At 47.7% G+C, this 13027-nt stretch overlaps 1 protein-coding gene across 1 annotated transcript; it reads right to left on the reverse strand.

The window, feature by feature from the left end:
• Positions 1 to 3832: 3832 nt before the first annotated feature.
• On the reverse strand, positions 3833 to 11350 carry LOC122548043 (neuronal PAS domain-containing protein 4-like; the record flags this gene model as incomplete). The annotated part of the gene is made up of 5 exons (XM_043686607.1): positions 3833 to 4511; positions 5534 to 6765; positions 7459 to 7594; positions 7703 to 7820; positions 11199 to 11350. Coding segments are annotated over 5 exons (1667 nt in total), but the record flags the coding sequence as incomplete, so codon positions are not given.
• Between the last annotated feature and the right edge of the window lie 1677 nt (positions 11351 to 13027).

The raw sequence follows: 13027 nt of genomic DNA on the forward strand, positions 1-13027 counted from the left end.
CGGAGGGTCAGCGCCGAGGGAGTGCCGCACTGTCGGAGGGTCAGCGCCGAGGGAGTGCCGCACTGTCGGAGGGTCAGCGCCGAGGGAGTGCCGCACTGTCGGAGGGTCAGCGCCGAGGGAGTGCCGCACTGTCGGAGGGTCAGCGCCGAGGGAGTGCCGCACTGTCGGAGGGTCAGCGCCGAGGGAGTGCCGCACTGTCGGAGGGTCAGCGCCGAGGGAGTGCCGCACTGTCGGAGGGTCAGCGCCGAGGGAGTGCCGCACTGTCGGAGGGTCAGCGCCGAGGGAGTGCCGCACTGTCGGAGGGTCAGCGCCGAGGGAGTGCCGCACTGTCGGAGGGTCAGCGCCGAGGGAGTGCCGCACTGTCGGAGGGTCAGCGCCGAGGGAGTGCCGCACTGTCGGAGGGTCAGCGCCGAGGGAGTGCCGCACTGTCGGAGGATCAATGCTGAGGGAGTGGGCACTGTCGGAGTGTCCGCGCTGAGGGAGTGCCGCACTGTCAGAGGGTCAGTGCTGAGGGTGTGCCGCACTGTCGGAGTGTCCGCGCTGAGGGAGTGCCGCACTGTCGTAGGGTCAGCGCTGAGGGAGCGGGCACTGTCGGAGTGTCCGCGCTGAGGGAGTGCCGCACTGTCGGAGGGTCAGCGCTGAGGGAGCGGGCACAATCTGTAACCTCATGGCCCGGCATATTCCCCCCCTCAACCATAACCATCAGGCCAGGGGATCAATCCTGGTTCAATGGAGAGTGCAGTAGGGTATTTCAGGGACAGCACCAGGCAGACCAGCAGATGAGGTGTTAACCTGGTGAAGAAAACAAACAGGGTCTCTTCCGTTAGATCCATCTCGGGCTCCTCCAGTGGTCTCCAGCATCACAGACACCAGTCTCCAGCCAATTCGATTCTCTCCACCTGATATCAAGAAATGACTGGAGGCACTGCCTACTGTAAAGGCAACGGGCCCTGATAACATTCCGGCAATGGCACTAAAGACGTGTGCTCCAGAACCTGCCATTGCTGTTCCAGTCCAGTTACAATACTGGCATCTACCCGACAATGTGGGACATTGCCCAGGTGTGTCCTGTACACAGAAAGCAGGACAGATCCAACCCGGCCAGTTACCGTCCACTCAGTCTCCTCTCCATCATCAGGAAAGTGATGGAAGGGCTCAGTAACAGTGCTCTCAGGCAGCACCCGCTCAGCAATAACCAGCTCAGTGACACCCAGTTTGGGTCCCCCCCCCAGGGTCACCCAGCTCCCGACCTCATTCCAGCCTTGGGTCAAACACGGACAAAAGACACTGAATCCCAGAGGGGAGGGGAGAGGGACAGCCCGTGACATCAAGGCTGTGTTTAACCGAGTGTGGCATCAAGGAGCCCGGGCAAACTGGGATCAATGGGTGTCAGGGGGCAGACTCTCCACTGGTTGGAGTCACACTAGTACATAGGAAAATGGTTTTTATTGGAGGGTCAGCCATCTCAGCTCCAGGCCATCTCTGCAGGACTCCCTCAGGGGAGTGTCCTCGCCCCAACCACCTTCAGCTGCTTCATCAATGACCCTCCCTCCATCAGAAGGTCCCGAGTGGGGGATGGTCGCTGGTGATTGCACAGTGTTCAGCACCATTCACCACCCCTCAGATACTGAAGCAGTCTGGGTTCAAATGGAACAAGATCTGGACAATAGCCAGGCTTGGGCTGACCAGTGGCAAGTAATATTCACACCACACAAATACCAGGCCATGACCATCACCAATAAGAGACAGTCTAACCATCTCCCCTTGACATTCAATGGTGTTACCATCACTGAGTCCCCCCCACTATCAACATCCTGGGGGTTACCATTGACCAGAAACTCTACTGGACTCACCACATCAACCCAGCGGCTACAAGAGCAGGTCAGAGGCTGGGAATCCTGCAGTGAGTAACCCCCCTCCTGACTCCCCCTAAAGCCTGTCCCACCATCTACAAGGCACAAGGCAGGAGGGTGAGGGAACACTCCCCATTTGTCCTTGCAGTGGGTAGTGGTTTTGGGTTTAGAAGGTGAATTTCTACAGTACATCTTGTAGGTGGTACACACTGCTCAGTAGCACTGGGCAGCATATATATGGGAACCCCACCCCCTGCAAGTTCCCCTCCGAGCCCCTCACCATCCCGACTTGGAAAATCTTGCCGTCCCCTCAGTCTGGCTGGGTCAGAATCCTGGGATTCCCTCCCTAAGGGACACTGTGGGTCTACCCACAGCACATGGACTGCAGCGGGTCAAGAAGGCAGCTCACCCCCACCTTCTCAAGGGGGCAACTAGGGACAGGGGGCAGTAAATCCTGGGCCCAGCCAGCGATGGTCAAATCGCAGCAGAGAATTGAAGAACCCGAGATCCCGTCTGCCATCTTGGAAGTGGTGAAAGTTCCTATGTCCATACCTGGAAGAAGAACATTGGGGGGGTGAGGGTGGGGGAAGATCTCCCTGGGGTCCTGGGACCAATATTTAACCTTTGGCCAACATTACTAATAACAGATGATCCAGATCATTCCCTCATTACTGTGTGTGGGATCTTGCTTTGCAACATTTGGCTGCTCCTTTGCCCACATTACAACAGCTCGTATAGTCCCCCAAAAAATGTCCTTCATTGAGGATGAAGTTTCAGGATAAGGTCAGGGCAAATTGGAGTGTGGCTTGCAAATAGAGTCATAGAGATGCACAGCATGGAAACAGACCCTTCGGTCCATCTCGTCCATGCCAACCCAATATCCTAAATTAATCTAGTCCCATTTGTCAGCACTTGGCCCGTATCCCTCTGAGCTCTTCTGATTCATATACCCAACCAGATTGCTGTGGACCAGGCCAGACCCCCTCAAAATATTACCGCCGACCCGAACTTTGCGAGTTGTTTTGAGCAGCTGTAAGGTGGATATCCCAGGAGGGATGCAGCTGGTCACACCACATAGTTCTAAATAAAACAGAATTTATTTACAATGAAAGACAAACAGATATTGAATAACTTAACCTATCTGAAATGCCAACAGACTCTATTGCAACTTAATGATGCTGTTCCAACATCGTGCAACATCCTCATAAACACCCGCTTGGCTGAAAGGTAAATTCAAACACAGGTCCCTCCAGGAAAAATGTCACAGAGAGAGAGAAAATCAGCCAGAAAACCTCTGCTGAATCCAGGAACCTTTGTACCCCAGCAGCTTCACAACGAAACCAAACTCGAAAAACAAGCCTGAGCTGGGAGAACAGGTCACTGCCCTGTTTATTGTATAACTGCTTTAAATAAAACCCTAAAGGTCTCTGCTGATTGATGCCTTAGGCAGTACCTGTTAGCCATTATTAAAGTAGCCAGTTCAGACATATCAGCACCTCTGCCTTTGCAACCCCTCCCAGTAAAAAAGGAAAGGGCAAAATAACCTTGTTAAAGGGATGGGCCTCTTCAATGTTGTAATTGTACCAGCCTCCGCCACATCCTCTGGCAGCTCATTCCACACACGCACCACCTTCTGCGTGTAAAAGTTGCCCCTTAGGTCCCTTTTAAATCTTTCCCCATCTCATCGTAAATGTATGCCCTTCTAGTTCTGGAGAAATCCTGGGGAAAAGACCTTGACTATTCACCCTATCCTTGCCCTTTATGATTTTGTAAACCTCTACAAAGTCACCCCTCAGCCTCCGACGCTCCAGGGAAAACAGCCCCAGCCTGTTCAGCCTCTCCCTGTAGCTCAGACCCTCCAACCCTGGCAACATCCTTGTAAATCTTTTCTGAACCCTTTCAAGTTTCACAACATCCTTCTGACACCAGAGAAAATGAGAGAGAAGTCGCAAAATGAAGATTTGAATTGTAGTCTTTAATATAAATATTTGTGTATTACATTAAGTTCCACAAGACTTTAATAACGTACACACAAAAACACAGTTTCACAATGTACGTCTGTTGAGGTTATATAAAAAATGCTTGCATTTGTTAATAAATCTCCATTAATCTATGTACAAACATAGAAATATCTCTGTGAGGAAATACAAGAACTTAAACAGGATTCAATCCTTATACTTTAATTGTAGAGAGTTCTACATTAGCTCTGATGACACGTGAATAATACATTCAGAATGTGTCATTTGTACAATAATCATATCAAGAAAAGTAATAATATCTGTCTCTTTCTTACGATTTGGTTAGTCACTACAAGTGATACAGTTACATCTGTAAGTATGTCTTACAATATCCTCTTCCATAGCAACACAAGTCTACTTTGAGTTAAAATCATTACACTGACAGCTTTCGCCTCAGACGTGATTACAGTGCAGTCATGTTAACAAAAAGGAAGCTTTTTCTTCAAAATACAATTAAACACCCCTCCCCCAACCCCATGCAGTGTGTTGTAAGGAGAGAATTAACAGCTTTTTAACAAATGTCCTTAGTTTCAAAGTGATATCTTTGATTGTAGTTGCTTCACAAAATATGACAATATGCCATACTTGATGAAGTAAGTCATAGACTTATTTCAGAATGAAGATTCACTTCCATTTCCATCTGTGAGAGAGAGAGAGAGAGAGAAAAGGTTAGACCAATAAGAATTGTGGCTCATTGTCCATTTATTAACCCCTTATGTATCTACGAAATATTACCGCCAACCCCCCCCCCCCCCTTCCCCACTTTGGTAGCAGGGTGCAGTTCCAACGTGACACATTCACACAGATATTTCACAGTTTATTTAAATAGTAAACAAACCAGAAACTGCTGGAAAACCTCAGCAGGTCTAGCAGCATCTGTGGAGAGAAATCAGAGTTCTGAGGAAGGGTCACTTAAGGCATTTGGATGGGTATATGAATAGGAAGGGTTTGGGGGGATATGGGCCGGGTGCTGACAGGTGGGACTAGATTGGGTTGGGATATCTGGTCGGCCTGGACGGGTTGGACCGAAGGGTCTGTTAACTCTGATTTCTCTCCACAGATGCTGCTAGACCTGCTGAGCTTTTCCAGCAATTCCTGGTTTTGTTTCCGATTTACAGCATCTGCAGGTCTTTTGGTTTTTATTTAGATAGTTTCCAAACATTGACGGTATTTCACAGGTGGAGGAGGGGTGGATTAGGGCAGCTATCACAGTCAGTAAAGTGCGTTACTGGTTTTAACGGCCGCATTGAATTTTAAACACAAAGTTTAGAACTTTTACTGAAAGTGTATTGAATAGGAGGGGAGGGGGCTTGGGGGAGCTGTGACCAGCTGATAACTTGACCAGCAGCCTGATGGCATGGTCAGAGACACAACCTCCTTCCCTCACCACATTCCCATCCCAAACAGATTGACTCCCTTCCCTTGGGATGACAGCCTGTCAGGCAGGAGTTAAACCTCCTGTAGAGGTGGGCACGCACAGTCGCCCGTGGATACTGAGGGGGGGGGGGTGGTGGGCTGGGGGGGGAATGAACTGCAGTACAATGCATTCCGAAGTTAGGCATTACGAGACTGAGCTGGGTAGGGAGGGGTGTCCATTGGGTGGCCTCTAGCTAATTCTGGGAGCAGGTTGTTAACAAGATCAATGACAAAACCTCAGCTTACCTTGGTGGAAGTATTCGTGGGAGTGACTTTGGAGTTGATACAACTCATCAATAAACCCGTCACAGGGAGATCTTGAGGCAAACGTCTCAAATACATTTTCATATGAAGTCAACTCTTCAAGGAAGGTGTGCTCTTCTGCAGACAGGTCTGTGGTACAGCCGGTGTCTGGGGTGCAGTCCGATACGGCTTGGCTGTTTCCCACCGCGGTGGGAGATGGGCTAATCCCCCCCCGCAGCTGCTGGGGGCTGACAGCTGCAGCGCCTCCTCCTGGCACTGAGGAAGCTCTCAGGTCTTTCAGAATGTCCTCAATGGCATCCTCGTCCTGGCTGAGGCTGATGGCAGAGAAGTCTATGCCACGCCATGGTTTGGACGCTTGTGAGTCTGGCTCGGTGGTCTCTCTGGTGGGCACTGAGGAGCTGAGGGATTGGCAGGACTCGCCAACTGCTGGCTCCTGCTGCTGGGCTATTCCTCCTGCGGCCAACTGGCTCTCTGTCAGTTGGTGTCCGAGCTGCTTGACCAGGGCGTCGATGCTAGTCCGCGGTGTGCCCTCCACCAAGTAGCCAAAGTAGCAGTTGGCGGGCAGCTTGATGGGTGAGGCTTCGGGAGTGAGGATCCCCTCGGGGGTGCTGGGCACGTGGATGTAGAGAGGGGTGGGCACCTGGGGCAGCCCCATCACAGTGCAGCCCCCGTGGCCTGGGCTGTCAGGGGAAGGGGGCAACCGCTCGTACAGGGAGGCGCAGGGCTCCAGGGGATAGTACAGCTCGCTGGGGCCAAACGTCTCCTGCCCACTGAAGGTAAAGGTGGTTCCCAGCAGCTGTGGGGTGCAGGGTGGGGTGGGCGAGTCGGCGCCGAAGGTGCAGTCACTGTAGGAGAGCTCAGGGAGCTTCCCGGTCCTCTGTGTTCCCCGTTGTCCCGTCTCCTCCTTCTCCTGAGGCAGAGTGGGGAGAAGCCCCCCATGACGGAATAGCTCAGCGTCCTCCTCCCCTCCCGTCGGCCCTGACACCTCAGCAAAGTCCAGGCCACAGATGCCGCTGAAGTCGAAGGACTGGGTGGAGACGCCACTGGTAGGAGTGCTGGCCATTGGGGTGAAGACAGTGTCAGGGCTGGACAGGTAGCTGGGAGACTGAACTGGCTGGTGCTGAGGTATCTGAGCTGGCACAGAGCAGGGGTACAGCAGGCTCTCCTCCTGCTCATCAATCAGCTGCTGGCGAAGACACCAAGCCTCCGACTCACTGAAAGCACAAAGGATCATCCTTCATTAGAATCCGAGAACCAACGCACAAACTAACTCATCAATCACCCATTCTCCCCAGCCCAGCTAGAATTCAGGGACCACTTAGCAAAGGCCAAAATATTGCAAAAAGGGAGCCTAGCAGGTCAGACAGTATCAGATGCTTTACCAGCCTCACATCCACTGACTCTGCTGTCCTTACTGTCTCCAAACCACAGTGATGTGGCACTGGAGTCATATGTTGGTCAGATCGAGTAAGGCTGGAAGATTTCCCTCCCTAAAGGGACATTAGTGACCCGGGGGTGTTTTTTCTGACTATTGTTTCAGGGTCATTGCTAATTCCAGACTTTCGAAATTCTACCATTCACCCAGGACAAGCCCAGAGAACATAATCTGGGAAAAGTGATCACATCGCCCCTTCGTTCCAGTTCTTGGGAATAAAGGGATCAAAGGGGTGTAGGGAGGAAGCAGGAGTTGGGATGAATAACCACAATCCTACTGAATGGGATAGCAGACTGAATGGGCCTAATGGCCTACACTTGCTGCTAATATCTGTGTTTCTAACCAAAAGGATCTTTCCCAGAGCTGGCACAGGAGTGAAGGCCGAATGACTTCTCTCCTGTTTCTGTGAAGGGTCATTGATTGTACAGGGAAGGTTAATGGTCAATGTTTATAGCTGAGTTCCTGTCCTTACCTGACTGTGTAGTTGGAGCACAGAACGGGCCCCTCAGCACACTCCACCTGAACCACAATGTAAACCCAGATCCATTGGGCATCCTTAGACTGAAGACGGACAATCATCTCAACTCGAACTTCGCTTCCCCCACTCACTATTAACCAGAGGAGCAGAAAGAACCTGTTAAAACACATGTCCTGGAAGCAACCAGAGAATAAACTAACAGCAACTCAGAGAGAGGAGGCCCTCTCCCCATACTTACAGAAACGGTAGTGCTGAGCAGAGGCATGCGACAGATCGTGAGGATGCAGGAGATTATACCAGGATGTGCCAATGAGCTCAGTCTCCCGGTAACCCAGGTAGTAACCGACGCTGTAAGGGAAAGGACATGACCAGAATTAGTTACAGCAACAGCACAAGAAACATTCAGGTTTATACAAGAGTCCAGAGTGTGCCAAACTAATGTGTGTGTGAGAGAGAGTCAGTGAGTGTGTGTGTGTGTGTCAGTGAGTGTGTGTGTGTGCGCGTCAGTGAGTGTGTGTGTGTGCGCGTCAGTGAGTGTGTGTGTGCGCGTCAGTGAGTGTGTGTGTGCGCGTCAGTGAGTGTGTGTGTGCGCGTCAGTGAGTGTGTGTGTGCGCGTCAGTGAGTGTGTGTGTGCGCGTCAGTGAGTGTGTGTGTGCGCGTCAGTGAGTGTGTGTGTGCGCGTCAGTGAGTGTGTGTGTGCGCGTCAGTGAGTGTGTGTGTGCGCGTCAGTGAGTGTGTGTGTGCGCGTCAGTGAGTGTGTGTGTGCGCGTCAGTGAGTGTGTGTGTGCGCGTCAGTGAGTGTGTGTGTGCGCGTCAGTGAGTGTGTGTGTGCGCGTCAGTGAGTGTGTGTGTGCGCGTCAGTGAGTGTGTGTGTGCGCGTCAGTGAGTGTGTGTGTGCGCGTCAGTGAGTGTGTGTGTGCTCGCTGTTCTGTTCAGCACTCGTTTTGAAGTCACCTACAGCAACAGAAGCAATAACAGCCTGCATTTATACTGAGTCTCTGACTGTAAATCCTCCCAAGGCATTTCACAGGAATGTTAAATAGAGTTGGACACCAAGTTAACATAATCAGACATTAGAACATGTCACCAAAAGCTTTGTTGAGTAAGTCTGTTTTAAGGGACACCTTAAAGAGAACAGAATTTTAAAAAAGGAATTCCAGACCCTATGGTCTGCATGTTGAAGGCAGACATCAGCTGTAGCTTAGTTAAAACCAGGTATCTCAAAACCATGAGACTGGAGGACATTACAGAGATAAGGAGTGATGATTTAAAAACAGGTTTGAGAATTTTAAAAATTGAAATGTTGCTGAACAAATGTAGTTCAGTAAGTGGAGTGGTGGGGGGTGGGAAGATGGGTGAATGGAACTTAATGTGCATTAGGATTTGCACAGCAGAGTTTTGTCTAATTTCACGTTTACAAATGGTATGATGAGGGAGCAAGCCAGGGGTGTGTTAGACTAGTCAAGTCTAGAGGTAACAAGGACAAGAATGAGGTTTTCAGAAGATGAGATAACACTGGGACATGTTTAGAGTTTTGCCAAGAACATTAATCGGTTAATCACAACTGGACTTATTGCAACCAAGTCAATATTGGAACTTATGCTGATGGGTGTGAATCTCTTGTCTCTATTGGAATTTACAGCCAGTGATCTTTTAGTGGTGAGTGTTTGTGATACAAGACAGTAGGTTATCTCCTATTCAAGAATACTGATTGTGAAAAGGCATCAAGTACATTCATTCATTGTTCAAAAAATACATCATTTTGCAAACTCCATTGTGGATGTGGAGACTGGCACAGAGGCCTGGACTTGCCATGATGATTCCAACCAGAATTTGTCATTTATATGAAATATAGCTGTACAGTTTAATGTTTGTGCAGCTATAGAGGAAAGAATGTCAGCCCTTTTCAATATTGGTGGGCATGGAGATAAGATGGGGTCAGGTGGAAATGGGCAGCTTCTGACATTTATTCTAAACTGAGTTAAAAATCACACAACACCAGGTTATAGTCCAACAGGTTTAATTGGAAGCACACTAGCTTTCGGAGCAACGCTCCTTCATCAGGTGATATTCTATCACCTGATGAAGGAGCGTCACTCCGAAAGCTAGTGTGCTTCCAATTAAACCTGTTGGACTATAACCTGGTGTTGTGATTTTTAACTTTGTACACCCCAGTCGAACACCGGCATCTCCAAATCATTGTAAACTGAGACAGACTTTCGGGGGTGCTGAGCCACTGGGCTAATGATGATACTTTCAATAAGTCGTAAAACTTGTGGAAATCAGAGCAATTAGGAAGAAGTTAAAAGAGAATACTTATCAGATAAAACATGACAATAACAACATTAGAACAAATGCCTGCCTGCCTTATTGACAGATTAGTGGCTTCTCTTTGTGATGATCCTTTCAAGTGTGTCTTCCATTATGCAAATTTTCTGAAATTCTTTGAACTCCGCATTTCTGTTCGTAAAGTCGTCTTTGCTTTACCTGTCACTCCCAAGTATCATCAGGAGGTTACCAAGTATGTAATTCATTACAAGCATAGTATGCTCATTCGAGACTATGTTGTCTAGACTATACTATTTCACAGTATACATGCCTATTGTTGAGTAAAGCCATTACATGGAAACAAGGCATTTGGCCTAACCAATCTGTCCAGATGTCATCTTCACATGAGCTACATCTAACTTCCATGACCCTTAATAGCTCCGTCTGCCATTAAATCCCATTTTTTGTGCCCTTCACTCATCCAAAGATATAAAGTTACATCTCACGCTTCTTCACTGAAATCATCTCCAGGAAGATATAACAAATACCTGAGGGTACTCTTGTGCAGTTGCTAAATAGACAGCCAAACTTGGATTCTTACAAAAATGCAGATTTTTTATTTTATATCTTTCACATGGAATGAATTCCTGGGCATGGTTCTGCCTACTACAAAGGCTCATTTCATCAGTGATATTTGGAGAAGTCTTTTTCTCCACTTTGAGAAATTCAGGCAGAAGTTTGAAAAGCAGCCACAACTTATGAAAAGGGTAAATACCAAGATTCACATCCACATAAATGCCTCCAAAACCAGTTTCAGTTCTCAGTTTTCTAACCAGGCGCAGAGTGTTTCTGATATGAAAGGAACGGGGGCGGGTGTGGGGGCGGAGGGGGGGGAGCGGGTGAATGGTGGTGGTGGCGGGTAACCTTTTTACTGAGACAGTTGCGATCAAACCAACCATGTACATTAGCCATTTCAATCCAGATGAACTAGTGTTCAATTTCTAAAATGGATTCCAACCTCAAAATTTCATTCCTATCCAACTGGCCAGAGGTCTGGGGCATCTGAACCTACATGCTCACTCAGTATTAAAGGGTGGCTTTCTTCCATGTTGCTCATTTTGGTGAGGGGTCAGAGCCATGGATTTAACGTTGGGGCAACGTGAACTCCTTAACTAAAATTTGTAAAAGCACATTTATAAACTCATTGACAAGCCTTAGTGCAAATGTAAGTAAAAATACTCATTATCACACTTTCAGGGAGTAAGTGGTCATATTTGAAATATAGCCAAGTAAGCTGGGTCATAGACATGTTATTCCCAGTTACTGCTAAATATGGGGTGGAGGGGAGAAGATGTTAATTTTATCCTGCCCGTTTATATAGCTAATTGCATTTTTGCTGTGATTTTATTTCCACTAGAACAGTGTATATTTGCTGACAGAAATGAAATTCAGACATAAAGTGTTACCTGAGCCCACTCTGCATCATCTGGAGGTGGCACTGGACTGGAAAGATCCATTGTAGAGATTGTAAAGGCCAGGGAAGCACTCAGGTTTCCAGTGAGCATGGCCTCACCAAGATTGCTGGCTATTTCCTCCAGATCAGAGAACTTCAGTTTGCCTGAATAATGTGAAATTAACACACACCAGGTCAGTGGACCAAGCTTTCCACAAATCTCTGAACATTTTCACAAGATTAATTCAGCATTTCACATGAAGAGTGACTGGTAGACAAACTGGGACCCAGGGAAATTGCACTTGCACTCAATCATCATCTCATTTATTGTGTGGTGGTGAATGGGAAAGGCAGAATTTCTGCAGAGCTCTCCTGAAAACAACCCTGACTTCAATGGGAGAACCTGTGTCAAAATGGCTGACATGAATTCTTCTTTCAAAGAATAGTGGAAGTCTGGAACTAATTCCTTCAAAAGAGTGTGAATGCAGGAGGCCAAATTAAAGGATTGAGACTTCTTTCTTTCTACAGATGCTGCCAGACCTCCTGAATTTCTCCAGCAATTTCTGTCTTTGTTGTGCTCAAGAGATTTTTGTTGGATGATATAATTTGGATGAAAGGTGGAAAAGTGGAACTGTGGTACAAATCCAATTAAATGGTGAATAATGTCTGAAAGGCTGAATGGTTTCCTCTTCATATTTTCCACCTTTTTCCATATCACAATTAAGGGTGTGTGCTGCAGGAAACTATCAAAAGCATTAAATGTACACAGAGTGCTACACCAGTGATAGTTATACCCTCAGGAAATAAAAAGGGGGAAGGTTTCTATACAAGACAGATGCGTCAACACAATAAGCATGATAAAGGATGTGACAGTGTAACGGGAATGTCACTGGACTAATAATCCTGAACTCCAAACTAGTGTTCTGGGCACTTGGGTTCAAATCCAAATGCACAGGTTGAAAATTCAATTAAATAAATTTTGCAATTTATAAATGCAAGTCCAATAACAACCATGTAACCTTTGTTGATTCTCATAATTCACTGGTTCACTTCAGGGAAGAACATCTGCCATGTTTATGTGGTTTGACTTACATGTGACTCCTGATCCACAGTAATGTGGTTAATTATGTCCAATGAAATGGTCAAGCTTGACACTCAGTCACATAAAACTGTTCTGAGTAATGAAATAAAATTGACCACTGACACTGCCATTGTCAATGACAAACATAACCCTGTTGACACTGTGAAGACCACATTCCCAACATCTGTGGAATTAAGCAATTCTACAACCAATGCATCGGATCTGAACTCTTTGGTCCTGCCATATTTAGTCATAAATGGTGGTGCCAAAATTGGGACAGCTGTCCTACAGACAAGCAGAAGCTTGACATAGTTATACTCATACCTTCCAAATAATGCCTCAGACCTCCATCACCATTCCACATTATGTTCTTTCCCACCAGCAGGACACAGCAGATGTGACAGCACAGTGGTATACAGTGGAAGTGGAAGCCCTCAACATAAGGTCCAGACCACATGAAATATCATGGCATCAGGTCAAACATGAGGAAGGAAACAAGCACCACTCTAATCTAGACTCTGGTTTCCAGCATCTGCAGTCCTTGGTTTTACCTCATTATTACCAACTGCTCACCCACCATGCCCCAGCTCAGCTGGTAAATTGGTACTCCTCCACATTGAACACTACCTGGAGGAAACACTAAGAGTGGCAAGGGCACAGAATTTAATGTCCATCACCAAGAGCTTGTTATCTCCACTACTGACTGAGCTAACTGTGTCCTAAAAGTCTCATCTAGAGAGAAGGTTGAAAGAAGACTAAAT

Source organism: Chiloscyllium plagiosum, unplaced genomic scaffold (assembly GCF_004010195.1).
Source record: "Chiloscyllium plagiosum isolate BGI_BamShark_2017 unplaced genomic scaffold, ASM401019v2 scaf_3727, whole genome shotgun sequence".
In the NCBI taxonomy this organism is placed as follows: domain Eukaryota; kingdom Metazoa; phylum Chordata; class Chondrichthyes; order Orectolobiformes; family Hemiscylliidae; genus Chiloscyllium; species Chiloscyllium plagiosum.